We start from the raw sequence: 20,264 nt of genomic DNA, 5'->3' as shown, positions 1-20,264 counted from the left end.
TTAAGGGAATGTTAGTCATCTGATTGCAACCAAATAACTAACTTATATTCCCACAACATGACTTTATTGCGTTGATGTTCCCTTGCTGGCCAATTTTTCACTGCAGATGGAAGGTCCAAGGGAGCCTGGAATCAACATAAATATAGTTAAGAGTATTGTCTATGTAGTAAAAGTATGCTTGCTTCTCTTCTTAAAACAACCGTATGCTGGGACAAAGAAATCAAGTACAGATAGGAAGCACCTGTCTTTGTTTTTAAAGGCATGTTACATTTCTTGTATGCTTGTATTCTTCTAGAAGTCAATGCTTAAAAAAAGACTACTGAAATCCAGCCCCCAACTCCCATGAAATTTTCTTTAGCTGTCTCACTAGTCTCTTGTTCACTTGCTGAGAATACTTCCCTTTGTTCGGTTGTGTGAATGCCTACAATTTAATTATATTTAATAACTGCCTGTTCAAAATTTATTGGTGAGTTACACAATTTCAAATAGATGAAAAGATTATACAATATTTTGAGCTAGCCATAGATTTCCATTAAAGTATGTCAAATATTATACCACTTCATATTTACTGGGTACCAACAATCTATTAAACTGTCTCTAAAATCCAAAGACACAGACTTTGCTAGTGGTCCAGTTAGTTCCTCTATCCCTGTGTGCACACTGAACAGCTTATATAGAATGTATCAGTATGCTAAGAAATTTCTGAACACAACTTAATTTCTACATTCTATACAAAGTACACTTTGCTATCAAAGTCTCAAGGGTGGGGGAGGAACATTTTATTTTCCTACTAGAAGGACCAACATGGTTTTCTGTAATAGAAAAATTAAACACTCTAAGATTTGAGGAATGAGGGTATTTGACAGAAGAGCTCCTTTAGAGAAAAAATAAGTGTCATTAATTTACAACCAAGTTGCTGATATTGCAGGACATCTTATAGATATCTTAAGTAATTTTGAAATCAAAGCAAAGCAGACAAGGCACAGGTAATGACAAATCAGCTTTCTCAATCAAATCTATCTTGAATACTTTTTTAACTATATAAATGACAACTCACTTATATACCCCTTATACCATTTTTATTTAAAAATGATAAAAGAGAAATAACTTGCAAATATAACTGCCAAGCAAGTCAGGTTCCTATTGTTCTGCTTCTCTACTGGAAAGTATTGTTATTCTCACCTAGTTACTACTTCATGTGCAATCCTTTCTATTATTCCACCCACTCAAAACAGTGGCTTTTACATTTTTATTATTATCTTTTCTTCTTTATGCATAGGAACTTTAGCACCTATTCTTGGTTAAAAGATTAGCATAGACCATCTCATGGCAAAAGAGAAAATAGAACACAAAAATGGTTATTACCTTACCAAAGGTCAGTCACAAGGAATATATTAAAATATTCTATTTCGGTGGCTTTCTACACATCTGTATATTGACCTGATTATTCAGTACCAGGTGCACACAGGACAAGTTTCTGTGAAGATCCTGGTTTTTAAGAATCAGTATCTGACATAAAAGAGAATGTGCGGTACAATTCCCCATTATATGAAAAAATAACAGGCAAAACTTCCCCATGGTGTTGGGGGATGGAGGAATGAGTGTTGCCAGGAAGAAGTCACAAGGGGCCTTCTGGTTAAATGGGTGTGCTCACTGTGAAAACCTATCAAGCTATACACTTAGATTTCTGTACTTCTCTGTATGTATGTTATACTTAAACAAGGAAAGTTTTAAAGGTGGTGTTTGTGACTCTAATGGCTACATTTTAAAAATAGGAACAAGAAAAGAAAAGTTAAAGAAAGTGTTTTCTTTGAAAGGACGGTAATCTAACAACTTCTGAAAAAAGACTGGGGGTGATTAACTCAGAAGAAAATTGGATCCCTGGAGAACTGTATAATGAGCAGGCCGGGAACATACAAATAAAGGTGACTCTAAATGTGGGCGGTGGGGGGTGACAAGATCCTTTGTTGAGAGGCAGGTGTCCAAAGATAGAGCAGTAGCAAATTCCACACCACTACCCCAACCCCCACTACAATTATAATGGAGCACAAACAAATCAATGTTTTTTTTTTCTTTTTAAACAATGAGCTCTGCTTGTCCACCATTGTGGTTATAATTTAAAAAGCTTAATTCTTCCCTATCCTCTAAAGTAACTCATAGGAACCCTGTAATTAGCTTTGATAATTGTCTACTAATCAGGCATGGCAACTTCAAAAGAGATAAGTTAGTTCTCTTTTGTATTGCCTATTATAAATATTTTTGCTCATTGCAATAAAACATCTTAACTGGTATCTAGAAATGGAAATTCTATCTCAAAGTTCTGTTAATATAATACTACTAAAAATGTTGAGAAAACAAAATGACTTTAATTGAAGGATCAGATCCAAGATTTAAAATCTGGAATGTTTGCTACAAAATATTAATAACTATTAAAAAAAAGAAAACCCACAGCCATTTGTAAAGAAAGAGCACTTGCTGAACTCTAGCTTGAGTCCTATGACACTACATGATTTGATTCTTTAGAAGTAAGTGGATTCAACTTTTTCTAGGATATCTAGAAACATTAAAGTCTGTTCGCATCCTATCCTGTACTCACAGGCTTAGCTAAGTAAGGAAACAAGAAATACTTCCAAATTTACTTTTACATATAGAAAGTACTGCATTATAATTAAAGGGAGGTTCCTGAGGAATATAATGTAAAATCAAATAATTTATGTGGTTACTTGAAAAAGAATCTTTCAACCTTTAGAAGTATAGGCCCTTCTGACCTTGTGTTCTATTGGATTTGTCTGACAACAAGAGGTGAAAGAATTCTGTGGCTCCATTGTCTCAACATTGGGATCTAAGAAAACACTGGCAGGACTCATCAGAGAGGTTTATGAGCCTGCAATTCAAAGAGATTAAAAGGAAAATCTACTGAGATTCTTTCACACTGAAGAATAACATTAAATAACTATTAGCTGCTTGGTTCAGTAAAGCTTACTAGAGCTCTCGCTGGGTCATTCACAACTTTCTAAAAGAGGAAAGGGTTTTTTCAGCTCCATTTGGGAATCAATAAATATTTCTTACTTCTTACAAGACAATGGAATTCTAGTCTTTTAAAGCTTCCTCCTAATGATAGTAAAATTTCTAAACAACTCTGTTTAATGTCTAGATAATTACACTTCCAATCCCAGGAAACTTTCTAACTGTAATTACAATAAAAATAAAAAATAACACAACCAAAAGCTATAGGGGAGAGGAACTTAACTTTAATCATAATGGTCGAGGTATTTAAGAGTCTCATTCAATCAAAAAGATTAAGTCCATCTGTCCATATTATTCATGTGTTAGAATGTCATATTATTCAAGTGATCATGTCCTTCAAATGTTGTCATGTAGCAATTAATCCACTGTTTTGTTTTTATGCCACTTTAAATACTTAAAGTTTACTCCAAACATAAAGGCATGTATGTGTATAAATCAAAAGCAAACAGCAGCGTTGTTTTTTTAGATCTAACTCACTATCATACTGTCTTAGAGCCAAGTAATTTAATTTTAAACAATCATTCTTAAAAATCATTTCACTATACACATTAAGTTTTTTTATATAAGGAGTAACTTGAAAATAATCAGCTTCCTTGTTATTATGTCTCTGTTCTTGGAAAAGTCTGATAACAGAATGAGAATTAGACAACATTTAATTTGAAAACTGTTTATTAAATTATAAAGCCCTATAATCCTTTCTCAGATAAAGTCAAATTCACAATTACAAGGCTTTCCACATTGAACAAAAATTATAAACTTGGAATTTAATTATGAACTTAAAGAACTGTGGAGCTTTTATAAACTAGATACAAACATAATACTCCAGAAAGGCACCAAGTGAACCCCAGAAACTGAATTCCTTCTGTTTCACAACAGAACAGGTAGAATAGCAGAAGACATAGGCCTGGCCTCTTGTTCTGATCCTCAAATTGCCTCATCTTGACTATGTGGAATTAAAAATAGTGGACTGCACACAATTTGGTAGCCTAGTATACTGATTAAGACTCAGAGACAATGGCTGTGAATTCCCCCTCCCCTATCAATTACCAGCTATGTGACCTTAGTCAAATTACTTAACCTTTCAGAGCCTTTGACTCTTTCTCTGGAAAACAGACAATAATATCTTCCTCACAAAGATATTTACACAGTATTTAAAAGAAAGACAATTGCCACAGTTCTAATGCCCAATAAATGACAGCTACTTTAACTATTATTATCTCATAATTCTTGTGTTGAACTGTCTATACTAGACTCAAACAAGAAAACAACTAAAACCCAACCCATTATTAGTGGAGGGTAGATGGGAAGCCTCGAGTTCTACAGTTTTAGGAAGGCAACAACTCTTGATCTTGTCTGAGTTTGTAAGTTTGATGTACTTTGCTATTGCTGATCCCATTAAACCTGGCCCATTATTATCAAATGCACAGTCTATATAATTTATTTAGACCTCCCAAGGTATCAAACAGAATGAAAAGATAGGAACTAGAGGAAAAAAAAGTCAAAGTAATTTTATGGATTAAATTCAGAGGGTACCGATTAGAACATCAAGAAAAGTTTTGGAGAGAGGCAGGAGTGGGGAAGATGAGAGAGCTTAAGGTGGACATCAAACAGAGAGTAAGCTGTGAAGAATCAGGATGGGAAGGTGTTTTGAATAGTGACAAACAGTATAAGCAGATGTGGGAGCACCTAAATGGACCAGAGGAGGAGATTCACTTTAGGTATGCAATAGGTGGAGAAGCTGGAAAAAGTTAACAGGGCCAAGCTTAAAAACTACTGTCTAATTTGAATTTCAGGTAAATGATTAATGTTGTGTTGAGAGGGAGGGGAGTTATGAAGGTTCTTAAATAGAAAAAAGCTACATCAATCCAAATGTGAAGTACTGTGGGAGAAGACAGCAGTAGAGAACAGAAGACCACTAAGCAGCTTTGGAAATAATCTGGGTACATGTTATAACCTGGGGATGGACTACTATAGTGCCTGTGAGACTAAAAAATCACATAAGGGAAAAAAACTCAAAAAAAAAAAATGTCAACTGACATTTCTGATTCACTGGTTATAAACAGAGAAAAATAGAAGTAACTAGAGGGTAATATGAAACCAAGATGTCAAGTCTGAGGGAAAAAAAAGCAAGCAATGAGAAGGGTGGCCTGGTCTTGGTTTTGAACCCACTGATTTCAACTGGGTCAAGTAATCAGGTAGGAATTAGAAGAGAGGCCAATGTTGGAAACAATAACTTCCTAAAATTCTACTTACCTGTATTATTAAATCAGACCCCTGAGTCATGTTCACATATTCCAGAATTACAACTGCAATCTTCACAGACTTTTCTATCATTTGAAACTAGCCAAATTATTAAAAATTTATGAAAATGATCTTAACTTTTCACTGTAAAAAGTTATTTGGTTTCTAATAAAAGAAAAATAACGTAAGTAGTCATCTCATGACAAATACGATTAGGAAGGGGACCTTCACAGAAAGTTTCATCTGTACACACTTCTTCCTCTCAAGATAATGCCACTCCCAACTGTCTAGATGAATTTTCTGCTTCATTTCATGTTTTACTTTTTCCCAGAAATGGTCACCAAAAAAACACACTGCCTGATACTTATCTTCAAGTTTTTACCTGAAGCAAATTTTTACAGCCAATTTTAAAATTCCTAAAATCAAATGGAAATCCTAATCCAATTCAAGTATTTTGTAAGGGTCAGTTTTAGGACATAATTTACACAATTATCTACTGGCCTGAAGTCATTAGTCCTAACAGTTAACCTAAATTCATACTATTTACATCTAAAAGTATGTCATTTCCCCCTAATGTGGAGTTTAGTCTTTTACCCTGATATCCTTTCTAAGAAGAATTTGCCAATTTTGAATTTAAGAAATTATCTGTTGATTTAGTTATCTGTTGCTTCATGTTGGTAGGTACATGTTACAACCTGGGGATGGACTACTATAGTAGCTGTGAGACTAAAAAAATCACATAAGGGGAAAAAAACTCAAAAAGAATGTCAAGTGACATTTCTGATTCACTGGTTATAAACAGAGAGACATTCCTCATTTGGTTCAAGATTTACTTCCTTATCTTTTATTCCCAAATACTTCCTAATATTCCTAATAAAGGGATGAAGTGAACTAGTGAGCCAGGCTGCTTTGGATATCTATGTGCTTGACCAGTTGGCAGAATGAAGGTACCACATTACCAAAATAATTCACAAATAGAGAACCAAGTTATATTTTAATAGAAAATAATATATTGGCAAGGATTCCAAATGTAATCCACTTATTTTTTTGAACATTATTTATTCTAATTAACTGCACCTGAAGGTTTGTTCCTCTTCAGGTCATAGAGAAGCTATATCACTCTATAAAGCCAGTGACACATCAGAGATCTGTTCGACTACACATTACAAAGCTATTGAATCATGTTCTCTATTATTTTCCCATGATATACTAATGTGTTTGTTTAAATGGGTTTAATATATGAGCAAACTCCCCACAAGATTTATAAAGGCATCAAAATCTATTCAATAGATATTATTTATGTGAATATTTTATAAATCCTGAAAGGGTTGTCCAAAGTGCTCATCTGATTGAATGAATAACTACATGCTTTTCAGGGGAACACTGGAAACAGCCTTTGGAAGCATTCGTAGAAACAATAAGTTAAATATGCCAACTGGAACTAATTGATTAAATTCACTAGTTAACATTGCTTTCAAAATGTATAATCTCTGGGAACTGAGTATTACTCATCCATCTCTTAGATTTGCTTTACTTCAGCCTGCACGATACTGCCCTAAAATGACAAACTAAGAGTATGGAAGTGGAAATGAGGGGGGAGAAATATGTATTTAAATATGTATTTAATAGGGTTACCTGCCCTATTAATAATTTTTCTCTATTAGAAATAACCCATTTGATAGTTTCTCTGATATGAATGCCAGGGGCTCCTTTCTTATACAACCATGGGCAATATTGATGAGGCTTTCTTTATAACAGCACCAATTCTGAGCTGTGAAATATGAAAAGCATTCAACATCAGCCAATAAAAGCAACTCTTACATCCTTCCCAACTATTAAGGAGGTCAAATTTAATTTAGAGATAAGTTAATGTCAGGCAAGAAACCAACATACTTAAAGCATACCCTATCAAAATGAATTATCACTGCATGTAAAAAAAGAGTTCTGTGTAACAAAAGTTATTTCCATGTCTGAGGTGGGGGGGTGGTGACCCAGGAAAAAAACAAACAAACAGTGCTTTGACCTGGCTGTCACAATTCTCTCTCTCTTGGTAACCTATCCTGGTCTTAACAATTAGTCTTAAAGGTCTTCCTCATATCAAATCTAAATTCTCACAGTTATAAGATCAAGTTCATTTCCTTTATTTGAGAAGCCATTTATTGAAGGTTGCTGAAGAAGAAAAATTAATATTGGTATTCAAATAAACAATCAAAAGTAGGTTTCAGATTTTTGAAAAATAGCTCTGGTATGAAAGGTTTAAAAACAGAAAGTTATATTTTTGTTTTGTTTTTAACAGCAGGCTAGTCTTCATTTAAAGTTGAGACACAGCACTCACTATTGGGAGTTTCTGATAAAGAAGGTCATACTTAATACTTAGATCTGAGATATTAAAGTGTCATTATAATTATATGTCTACTGTCCTTTTGGAATAGCTTAATTCAGTAACTACCTACCCAAAAAACTTGCAAAGCAAACTGGCATTACATAAATTTCAGGTTTCTTATCTGAATCATGAATCAGGCTTATTTCTCACTGTGATCTGTCTAAACTTCATCGTGATCTCAATCAATTACCTACAAGAGCCCCCTGTCATACAGTAGGCCACAGGTGCTTCCTTATTAAAAGCTTAAAACCAAGCATTCAAAACTCAAAAGAAATTTACAATTCCAAGAACTTCTTTGAAGATGTTAATTATTTGTACTTTTAACATCTCTTAAAGCTTCCTTCATGCAATTCTATAATCATTTTAAGTCTAGTTTTCTATTTCTTTCCATTTCTACTCTACCCTACTCTATATCTTACTGAGGGAATATTTTATGACTACTGATCTCTCCCTACCCCCTTTGTTTTCATACAGCAGACTTCTAATCAATTTCACTGATATGTTCTTTATAGTACAAAGGTTATGGAGTGGTAAAAATGCAAACTGACACTGAAAACATATGACCTACTCTCTTTAGGATACAGTTTTGTATGAATTATTCTTAAGCAAACTGGCACACCACACAGTAAAGATGTACAAAAACACAATGGGAGAACCATCACCTCCAGTAGCACCTGGTGCCTTTAGGAACATGGATTACCTCACATACAACATATTCAGGTACATTAGCTTCTGTACTTTCATAGAGATTATACCATGTAAAGCAAGACTGAAAGATCTATGGACAGAGCTTCTCATATGAACACACTTCTAAGTTCTTTCGCAAGAAGTACACATTTACTAAAGAGATACCTATACCAAAGAAAAGACCCAACAGTCAACCCATATTTGAAAATCAATGCAAATTCTTTAAAAAAGTACAAATACCAGGTTCTTAATTTTTTTTTAAAAAACAGCTCATCAGTCTTTAAAAAAGTAAAAGGACCTTTGAGGTCATTAATGCTATGAGTAAATCATTATTAAAAACAAACACTCCAGTACATAAATGAATAGCTCATTAAGTCTTTTCACAAAGCAGTAAGATCCACTAAAACAGAAGTACTTTACTAATACAACTTCCTCTGAAAACATGTATGATGTTTTATAAATATATCTGGCTTTATCCTATAATGATGTGTTTAGAAATAAAGCCTTACTTCTGAAATCAAATTTTCATAACCTTAGTAGCAGGAGCCTTAAAATCATTTGGTGAGGTTTGATGATGTGCCAGTGCAGGTCAAGAAGAGGATTCAATAATCAACTACACAGATAGTGGGCTTTTATCAACACATCCCAGTCAATTCTGAGCCTGATGTGCTATTGGAGAGAGCAATTGAGTGTTTTTTTTCCCACAGGCTGTAACTGATTATTGACTTCCCCATTAATATCTAGGCTGCATATTGAAGGTTCAGATAGAAGGCTGAGGGACTCCTTTCCCAAAGCCAGTGCTGAAAGACAGCCTATCACTTCTTATAACTATAGTCCATGTGTGACAAACCTGACCTACATTTCTCCCTTTCTTTCTCACAACAGCATGTCACTGTTTTAAGAAGCTATTTTCTGAAAGCATAAAAGAAATGACTTTTAAAATTGCTTGGGCAATATGCATTCCGACAGCATCATTGTAACAATCTCATAAAGAATAGTTTATCCTGGAGATAATCTGAAACCTAGCCTAAAATGAGCTCAAAGACAACAGATTGCTTTATGATGTTTTTCTATATGGTATCTTCATTTAGAATGTCATTTATACAACACAGTCTCAGAAGTACTACAATTAAAAAGTTAATACATACATAATTAAATTTAATAAACTTTTACACATATAAAACATATTAAATTAAAATGTATAATTAACATTTTTTCAGTAGTCACAAAAAGCAGCTTTCACACCTTACAAGAAGCCACATCCTAGTAGTTTTGTTAACTTCTCATAGAATACACAATAATCACTACTAAGAATGGAGCAGAGGGTAAAGGCAGCAATGACTTGGTGAAAATGCTGGAAAATGTTCCCCAGGAGTGGCTGCAGACTGTGCCTCAAAGAGTTGCCCATAGCTTGTGGCTCCTTACCCTAAGTACCTACCATGCTGCTGCAGGTCATACTCTTTTTTTGTCTCTTCATTCCCTAGAATTTTCCATGCCTGATCAATTTCGATGAACTTCTGTATACATTCCTCCACTGTTTCTGCTGGCACATCTGTACTTTGTTTATCTGGATGATACTGCCAATCAAAAATAAGGGAGTAGGTTAATAGTGTTGAGTGAGGGAAGGTTAAAAAAATGTAAATCTGAGCTTTAGTTAAGAAAAAAGATAATGAGAAGATGAAAACTAAGATGCCAAGGCAATGAGACAACAGTGTTGGGCACAGGAGACAACTGCCAGGTTAATTAGACCATTGGAGTAGCTATAAATCCACCAGTGACATGATCTGTCACAACGTGCAAAGACAGCATTTTCTGGATAATTTGCTCATGGAATCATTGATCTCATGGACAATTTGCCTAGAGAAGATGACTAACACAAATAGAAATAGGTACGTGCAGATGAACAGAACATGAAAAAGAGCACAAACTCTGCAGCATAAGAAGCTTTCTTTATATAATATACTTGGCGGCATATATCATTGTAAAACAAACTACTAGTTTTTCCTATGAAATTAGATTATACAATCATAACTTAAATTAACAATGTATCTGATTATAAAACTACAAGGCCTTTCATATTCTTTCTCAGCCTCAAGGATTTTAAAGTCATAAATTCCCAAATTTTTATTAAAAATTGCTTACTCTAGGGCAGATTTGTAAGAAACAACTTTCAGAAAAATCCATTAAAATTTATGAATATAAATTCATTAAAGACTCCTTCTCCTGTGAGTTTTCTAAGAAAATGTTAATGTTTTCCTATCCAGTGATTTTCTTCAATGTTATTTACTCAGAAACAGTTTTGCAGCAACTCATTAATTCTCAAATGCTAATATAAATATGGTTCGCTGCACACCTCATTTATACTATCCCTTTCCTTCCTTTTCTTTTCCATACAGTTCTCCCTTTTCTTTTTATCTAGCAGTTGTTGTGAAAGAATCAGTAAGTCATTTGCTTTTTAGCAACCTTTCAAAGGAATGAGGAACAGTTTCTAGAGACATTTTACTTAAAATATGGTCATAGTAGCAGATTCTTAGGTATGTAATTTTTTTCATTCTCAAATAAAGAAGGAACCACTTGGAAATATTTATCCAGAATTTTCAGCCAGCAATTATTCTGCAAGTTTTATCAAATGTATTAAGAAAATATTTTAATTTCAAAGGAAACAGGAATTTCCCTTGACTGTAAAATAGTTTTACTTCTTTACTAATTTTCTTTATTTTTCAAGTTTTCTTACTAATTTTTCAAGTTTTTGCAGTAGAATAGCTACATTCACATTTCATGACACATCAGTGTTGATGGTTCATATATTCAGCAATTAATGATACAATCATATAAATTCACTCATAGCTTTGCAGACATCAAAATTTGTAAGTAGCATGTCACTTTTTATTCAAGTTTCTAAGGCCAAAGTTACTCAGTGAATTGTGGCAAGTAACTGACTTCAATTTCAAGTCCCAAATGCAGCAAGGATGCAAGTTTCTAATTTATATCATGGAAATTGCCTTTAAGTGTGGATCAATTTCCAAGATGAACTTCTCCATACTGTTGATGATCCTTACTACTAGACCAAAAGCTAGTCTGATATTTGGTTATAAAGAGGAATAAACATCAAATGTACTAGAAGAAAGATTATAGGACCAAAGGAGAATTAGGCTTTTACTTTCCCTTTGGCAAGGGAAAGTATCAATTATCAATATTTAAATACTCAAACTAAAATAGTGACTGAAGAAAAGGAAAAGAAAGAAAAGCTTAATTGTTTCTAATTTGGCCATGACTTATTTATGATGCCCATAAAAGTTACTTGCATATCCTTAAGAGTCGGGATATCCAAGCAACATCCCAAAGCCAAAACAAAGTTGGCCTGCATTAAAGTTCTTTGCTGATGCATCCCTCCAACATTATTTGTGAAGATGATTTGTATAACAACCTTTTTCTGATTCAATGTTATAACATGTAACAAACATAATTAATGCCACCAGTACACATTTAAGGTATATTTACCTGTGTAAACTCTTAATATCAATATGTTACAAACATTAAGTAAGGCCCTGGAGAAATCATTCTAAGCTTCTAATTTAGAGCAGGAGTACAGATTTAAAACTAGATAGTTTCTAACAGGCCACTATAGAAAGTCTACTTGGTAGGCACAGTCATGTACCAACCTGACCAAGAAAGCCCTATGATACAAGGAATTAGTTTCTCTTTACCCCAAACTAAAAGCCATCACAAAATTTTATTATGAGTTACACATTAGTTCTATGATAGCCAAAAATTCAATTTAATATCTTTCCCTAATTTGGTATTTTTCTTGATTACTACTGAAATAAGTAGCTTACAATCAGAGGCTTTTAAGTCTCTTCTGTTCTGTTACAAGAATTCAATATCATTTCATGACATCCATTTAATGGATGTGTTCTGTTATAAAATGACAATTATAGCAAGAAAATAAGTATGTCATTTGGGGTGCTAAAAGCTTCAGACCAATCTGTTTTGACAGCAAGTTCCAAAGCAAAATGAAGGTCTAAAAAGAAGTAATACAACCAGTATTAGGCAGATAATGGTCCCCAAAGATATCAAGTCCAAATCCCTGGTACCTATGTATGTTACTTTATTTAGAAAATGAAAGAAAGGAAGAAAGAAACCTGCAGATGTATGTAAGTTAAAGATTCTGAAATGGTGGGATTATTCTGAATGATCCAAGGGGACTCTAAATGTAATCAAAGTATTCTTATAAGAAAGAGGCAGAAGGAGGTCTGACAAACACAGGGGATAAAGTAATATGAAGACAGTGTTGGTCTGGAAGACTAGAGCAATGCATCCACAAGCCAAGGAACATTATGGTCATCAGAAGCTAGAAGAGACAAGAGATTTCTCTTCCTCCAGAGCCTCCAGAGGGAGTGTAGCCCTCTCTGCTTATACCTTGGTCTCAGTTCAATTATACAGACTTTCAACTTCCTATTCTACAAAACTGTAAAAGAATAAATTTCTGTTTTAAGTGACTGAGTTTTTGTAGTTTGTTTTTAAAACCATGAGAAATTAGGGTCTCAGACTTCAGCCTGGGGCCAGCCAAGGACTACAACCCTTCTACCACTGCCTCCCAAGTAGCTAGAATTACAGACATGCACTTGTGTTTTGAAGCAGGGTCTTACTAACTTTTTTGCCTGAGCTGGTCTTGAACTATCTCCATCTTTCAAGTGGTTGTTCACCACAACACTTGGCCGTCAATGACTAAGTCTATTAATAAAATGGTGTCAAAATTACTTATGTTCTTTATCTCAAAAATCTGGTATGACTCTTTATTGCCAATGGGGGATAAAAAAGCCCCTTTAGGTTTTAAGACTTCTCAATCCCAGAAAGTATGTTTATTTTTTTCCTATAATTTCTAAATCTGAGACTTCCTGTAGGAGGCAGGCTCAATCATTCCTCCTCTTCCTCCTCTTCTTCTTCTTCATCATCATCATTCAAGCACCAGGCATTTTTCTCTTGTTGTCAAGATTTATTTTATTTCTTATCCTTTTTTCCAATATTTTCCATTAGCCAAACCTTCCCACTGTGGAGAGCCCAAAGCTATCCCAACTTCATACATTCATTCATCAAATCAAAGATAGGTATAATTTAAAGCATTCTATATTCTAAAGGATTACTATGTCATTGCAAAACCAGAAACAGACCAAAATAAATAAATAAATAAAACATGGACTTCCTTTACTTCTCAGAATAATTCCACCAGAATCTTAAAAACAACAGGGAGTTCTGAGGACATTCACCACTCAAACAGCAAAATTATACTCCTTACTAATAGAGGCATGTTCTAAAACTAGTGTCACAAATTCATTCATTTTAACTGATTTCCATTTTTCACTTCAACTGAAGTGTATTTTGCAGTAGATGGAAGAACTCATTCTACTGGAAGCAAAGAACTCAAAATTAAGAAATCAGCAAATCTTGCAAAAATATACAAAATAAAAAATTTACGAAGTTGCCATTAACAACAGCCTAAAATAACAATGACAAAACACTCCACAATAAACCAAACGGAGGATGTGTAAGGCTTCTACACTAAAAACCATAAGATATCATTAGAGAAAACAAGGACCTCAGCAAACAGAAACAAATAAATTCAGGGACAGTAGGATTCATGTCCATTTTCTCCATAGTGATATAGTAATGCAATCCCTATCAAAATTCCAGCACTTTTTAAAGAAGCAATTTATTATAATATTTATATTTCAAGACTTAGTGTAAGTAACCAGTAAGCAATCATTGTGCTGTAGTATTGGCATAAAGATACACAAATAGTTTCGTGGAACAGAATAAAGTCTAGAAACAGACCATACATACATAGTCAACTAATGTTCAACAAAGGTATCATAACAATTCAATGAGAAATGTATTTTATGTTAGCTTTCTGTTAATATAACAAATACCTGAGATAAATCAAATTATAAGGAAGAAAGGTTTATTTTGGCTCACAATTTTGGAAGTTTCAGTCTATGAGCAGCTGGTCTTATTTCTTTGGGCCTGTGGCAAAAAAGGCCTCATGGCAGACAGAAAGCAAAGACAGAGGAAGAATCAGGGTCCCCACAGCCCCTTCAAGAATATACCCTCAATGACCTAACTTTCTTCTACCATCTAAAGGTTCCTCTACCACCAAATCGCACCACAGGCAAGGAACCTAGCCTTCAATACACAGCTCTAGGGGATGTTCAAGATCCAAACTATAGCAATATTTATGACAAATGGTTTTTAAACAAATGGGTATCTATGTGGGAATAAAAAAGAAAAAAAGCCCTAAAAACCTCAATTGCTACAATTGCTATCTCATTCCTTACAGAAAAATTAATTCAGGATGAATCAGAGACACAAACATAAAATACAGAACTGCTTGAGCATGGTGGCATGCACCTTTAATCGTAGTCTTTGAGAGGCAGAGGTAGAAGGACTGGAGCGCTAGGCTAGCCTGGGTTACACTGCAAGGCTGTCTCAACAGAAACAATGGCTAGAGGTGTGGCTCAGAGGTAGAGTGCTTGCCTAGCACATGTAACGCCCTGGGATCTATCCCTGGCACTGCAAAAACGAGAAAAGACACAGAACCATAAAATGTCTCCAAGAAAACAAAAGACAATACTTTTTGCCTTTTAAGGTATGCATAGATTACTGTGACAGTAAACAAAAAAGCACAAACTATATGACATAAAACTACACTTGGTCTTAGCCAAAAGACCAAGATTAAGAGATGACACAAAACTGGTAAACTGACTTTCATCAAATTGTAAAACTTTACACTCACCAAAGACACCCCTAAGAAAGTGTGGCAGGTCTTGTATCCAGAATATACAAAAAAAAAAAAAAAAAAAAAAAAAAAAAAAAAAAAAAACCAACCCTACAAATCAGTAATAAGATAAACTAATTAAAAATCATGGGAAAAATACCTGAATGTATACTTTTCCAACCAAAATTGACAAGCAGAAGATGTTCATGTGACCTTACAACTTTTTCATTAGTTATTAGAAAAATATAAACTTAAGATCACAATAAAATACTAAATGAGTCTTACAGAATGACTAAATTTTTTTTTTTAAAGAAATAACACCAAATGTTGGGAAAGACATAGAAAAACTGAAACTCTCATACACTGCTGGCAGGAAACTATGTGGCAATTTATGTCTACCCCATGACCAAAAATTTTCACTCCTTGACTTTTATCTAGAGAGAAATAGAACCTAAGAACACACATTCACAAAAAGACACATCTTTATAATATTATTTTAAAAAGCCAAAAACTGGAACCATAAATGCTTATTCCGCATAAAGTAATACTACTCAACAAAAGAAAAAAAGCTATGATACAATTAATAACATAAAATGAATACTTATTACAGTGAGCAAAAGAAGCACATTCAAATATAGCATACATACTATATAATTAAATTGATATGAAATTGAAATTCTGGCAAATATATTCCATGGTGACAAAAATCAAAGCTGGTTTCCAGGTAGGAGCAGGGGGTGAAAAAAAAGGAAAAGGGCACAAGGGAATTTTGGAGGGAGAATTAAAATGTTATGTATCTTGTCTACATAGCATTAAAACTCACTAAACCAAACACTTAAGATCTATGAACTTTTCATTGTATGATGAACATTATCTCAATAGAATAAAACCTTCAGAAATGTCTAAATTTTAAAAAGGAATTTACAAAATCTTTCTAAGCCACATTGGAAAAACTGAGAATATTCTTCCAACACGAATAAAGAGCGAAGTACAATATAAACACAGAAAATTAATAAATGAGTTAGTGAAAAGTTTGAATTACAGAAATTTATGGAAACAGTTTTTTTACTTTTGAGTACATCTGGCAATTCCAATAACTTAAAAGACATTTTAAAAAGTTAAGTCTTGCTTAGAAGAAAGCCAAAGTACATCCAAAATTAAGTATCACAAATATTACAATACTAAAAGTGTTGAGAATGATACTTATCTCTGAACCTTTATCGTAACAGTATAAAGGTATCTATTTCCAAACTTTTAGCCAACTGTTATTTTGCTATTCTCAAATAATCTGACACTTACAACTTTACAATATAAACAATTTCCTGAAATTTTAGGGAAATTTTCCAATTACAAAAGGAAGAACTCATGTTCCTTAAATTCCCAAGTCATTTATTGAGGGTAAGTAAAAATAATAAAAGATTAAGAAAGTGTCTTGATGCAAAGAGAATCCTTCATGACACTACAAAAGATATATACAAAATGATATAACATTTTATCAGGATAGGTATGTCAATTGTTTTCTAACTAACTGATAATTAACACTTTAATTATGAAATCTTAATTCTTATTAGCTGAGATGTTATGGCAAATGGATTGAATAATATATAACATTTTGCTTTGATTTTCAATTCTTTCCACATATTGAGACTAAGTGCTTTCTAAATTACTAATTCTGGAGTGAATGACCTATGTGTCACTCCAGTGCTACTCCAAATGGCTCAGATATGCAGTATCAGCATCATCTGAGAGCCTGTTAGAAATAGCATTTCTGGGGTGGCACCTCACATCTTCAGGAAAGAACTACAGAATCTGTGTCTGGTCAAACTCTCCAGGAAGCTATTGTGTGTAGTAAGTTTGAGAAGAACACTGCTAGTCTCTACTACTTAAATGTGGCATTGAAGGGCAAGTCAAAAAACTGGTGCTTTCATTACAATTTTCTTGTGACAAATGCATTCTACCAAGTATGTATATTTTTTAAAAATGAAAAATGCTGAATGAGTGAACTCAATTAAGTTAACAATTATGACCTTTTATTTCATTTTTTTCTTATACCAACTTACTTCACTGATAAAAAAAATCTGTTGACATCTAAACAATATGCTTTCTTGAACTGCAGAACCAAATTTGAAAATGCCTTCTAAAACCTATCTTGTCAGCACTACAAACTCAACATAGTTAAAACCCAGTTTATTATCCAGACTCTAAAGTTAAATTCCCTATTGAAATCCTTGTACCACCATGTTAAATCAATAAAATGAATAAGAGGGGAAATTTTCTTAAGAAACCAAGCTGCTAATGTTAAATTCCCTTCCCTTCATCCCTCATACAGGATTTGAGCGGCCAAATTTTGTAGATTCTACATACAGAACGTCCTTTGTGTTCTCAATGCCAAACCTACTTCAACATTAGCTCCCACATAGTCTCCAGCTATCACTGTAAAACAGCTCTCTACTCCATCCAACCTGCTTCCAAATTCACTTGCCTTAACATCTCTGACCATGTCATTCCCCAGCTCATAAACTGTAAATGGCAATTTATTCATAATAAACCAGTCTTATTCTTTCACAAGTAAAATCCTACACTAAAAGAACCCCAACCTACCATTCCAGCTTTATCTATTGTAGGTAGCACCTAAACAATAAATATAAACACTGCATCTTCACTAAAGATGCAATCCGTAGAGAGATTAACGGAGTGCCTCTTTGTACAAGTATCCCCCCATAAGTGACTGTGAAGTTAAGCTGCATCTATAACACTTTCCCCCAAAGCACAAAATCTGGAATTTACTAATTTTAGTCAGCACTAGATGGAATGAAGGACAAATTGTAAACTGCAGTTTTGCACTTCTGTGTCTTTTTTCTCATACTCTTTCTAGTGAACAAGTATTTTCTATTCAACTGAATCTATGAACAGATATGATATGGGAATGTGCTTCAACTGATTACCATTCCTTAAATACTTTTCCAACTGAGGAATCAGTAAACAGTAAGCACAAACACTAAGAGAAATAAATTTTAAAAAGTACATTTGAATCGGACATTGTGGTTCATATCTATAATCCTAGAGCTTGGGAGGTAGAGGCAGAATGCTTCCAAGTTCAAGGTCAGCCTTGGGCTATAATAGACCCTGTCTCTAAAAAGAATTTTAAAAAGTATACTTGAAAAAAAGTGGACTTACAGGTGTTATGATTTAGGTATTTGTCTCCTCCAAAGCTCGTAATGAAATGTGATTGCCATTCTGAAGGTTATTAAGGAGGTGGAACCTTTGCTGTATGACTGGGGTGAGATGGCTCTATCCTCATGAGTAGATTGGTGTCATTATTGTGGGAGTGAGTTCCTGACTAATGGGTGAGTTTAGCCCCCTTTCCCTCTGAAGCAAACCTTCTGCCTTTTTCTATAGGATAGTACAGCAAAAGACCTTTACCAGATTCCTGACACTTGATCTTGGACTTCCCAGCCTCGAGATCTGTGAACCAGTATATTTCTGTTTAATGTTAATGACTCAGTCTTAGACATTCTGTTATAGCAGCACAAAACAGCTAAGACTGTAGTTGTCTTAAGGACATATCCTTAAAAAAAAAAATCTAATGTCCCTTTCTTTGTTCTCCTAGTCTTCTTGAAAGGAAAGCATCAATGTTTCACATACCAACTGTATACTACTACAAAGCAGATCTTATCAGTACCCTAACAAAAAGAGAGTTGGAGCGTTTTTGTTTTCCTTTTTGCCAATGATTCTTGGACAGAATCCTGTTCAAGTACTGTCTTGCCAAGCCCCAAGGTGAGCACTGTTGAATTTCCATAATACCACAGTGGATACACTTTCTAAATAGATTATAATGCAGAGTACCATTCAGAAAATTCAAAATGCAATACATACATAAACACTGAAAAAACTATTATTATGGGTTATTATATAGAGTTCTTAGGCTCTGGTCATCACAATATTTTGAGGCACTAATCACTAAGGATAATAAAAACTCATTCCTTTGGACATGAAAATCAACAGATTCTAAATCTTTGGTAATTTTATAAAACTTTCTCCCGAAAGGTGCTTATCACAATCCTAATTCCTCTTTTCCCAAAGCAAGACAAAGAAAAAAATCCCAGCAGCTTAGCTACCACCAATTAATTCCAATCATGCCATCTCTACTCATATCTTTCACACACTATGAAAGCTGTATTTGTGCCCTTAACAATACTTCCTAACTCCTCTCCTTCTCATATATTTTGCTCACACAGCAGTTTTGTCTGCCCTATTCTTACCCTTTTCTCTTTCAATCTCCCTTTGAAATATCTCCTAAATATCTCTCAGATGACAAGAGGTCTTTCAGCACTGAAGTGCACTTGCCTGGAGTCCTGATCAGCTGCCGAAGGAGCCAGGGTTCATTTCTGAGGCCTTGCTTTCCTTCCACACGAAAGAGGTAGGAAGCCTGAAGTTCTGTCTCAGACCTACTTTGCTGTGATGTCACTACTGTCATCACTATACTAGAAAGCAAGAATCAAGTGTGGTTGGAAGGAGGGAGGCCAGGGGCATGAGTACCCTCTACCATGGGGTCCTCAAGGTTTCTAGAAGAAAACGTATGAAAACAGTGGGATCTCTCTTGGTAAAGAAACGAGTAGGGCTGTGGGAAAGCAGTTTCCTTATGCCATTTTGCAATGCAACAAACTTCTACTATAACCCTCTACCAAAGAGTCTAGCTGAGAATGAAATTGACAGGAAAGTCAAGAAAGGGGCATAGAATCACCTTATCTGATTCCTCTTGTAAAAGTGGGTCTTCCTACTATACTTCTCCCTTTGGGACTGCTTACTGTGACTGGCAGTGATCATTACCTTCTCAAATTTTCCAAATATGTTTGTTGGAGGGACTATTCTTGGATCATCAATTAGAACAAATAGCACAATTACTCATATCAAAACCTAACCTTTTACCACTTTAGAAAACTAGAAATTCTGAAGCTGATACATTAAAACAAGGAATAGCCTTTTCTTAAAAATAGATTTTCTCCAGCCATTCTTATCTCTATCTTCCTCAAAATATGTATCTTTCCACATTTTTATGGTGTGTCACCTACATTTGTTAACAACTTAAAATTAGTAGACCCTTAAAACAAAATTTTATGTTTTCACTTGTAAAAAAAATGAAAGAGAAAATAT

General features: G+C 34.2%; 1 protein-coding gene across 4 annotated transcripts in view; it reads right to left on the bottom strand.

Moving 5' to 3' along the window:
* Dnajc24 (DnaJ heat shock protein family (Hsp40) member C24) overlaps positions 1-20,264 on the bottom strand; it is a 52,088-nt gene that overhangs the window by 11,083 nt on the left and 20,741 nt on the right. For all 4 annotated transcript variants that reach the window (XR_012436259.1, XR_012436258.1, XR_012436260.1 and 1 more), the window contains exon 3: positions 9,777-9,915. Coding sequence is in view for 1 of the 4 variants with exons in the window: in XM_074043548.1 (XP_073899649.1) it covers positions 9,777-9,915 (139 nt within the window). In the remaining 3 variants the exon portion in view is untranslated. The remainder of the gene's footprint in view (positions 1-9,776; positions 9,916-20,264) is intronic.

This window comes from Castor canadensis, chromosome 1, assembly GCF_047511655.1.
Source record: "Castor canadensis chromosome 1, mCasCan1.hap1v2, whole genome shotgun sequence".
In the NCBI taxonomy this organism is placed as follows: Eukaryota; Metazoa; Chordata; class Mammalia; order Rodentia; family Castoridae; genus Castor; species Castor canadensis.
The sequence above is the reverse complement of the archived record's forward strand: the minus strand, read 5'-3'. Positions and strand labels throughout refer to the sequence as shown.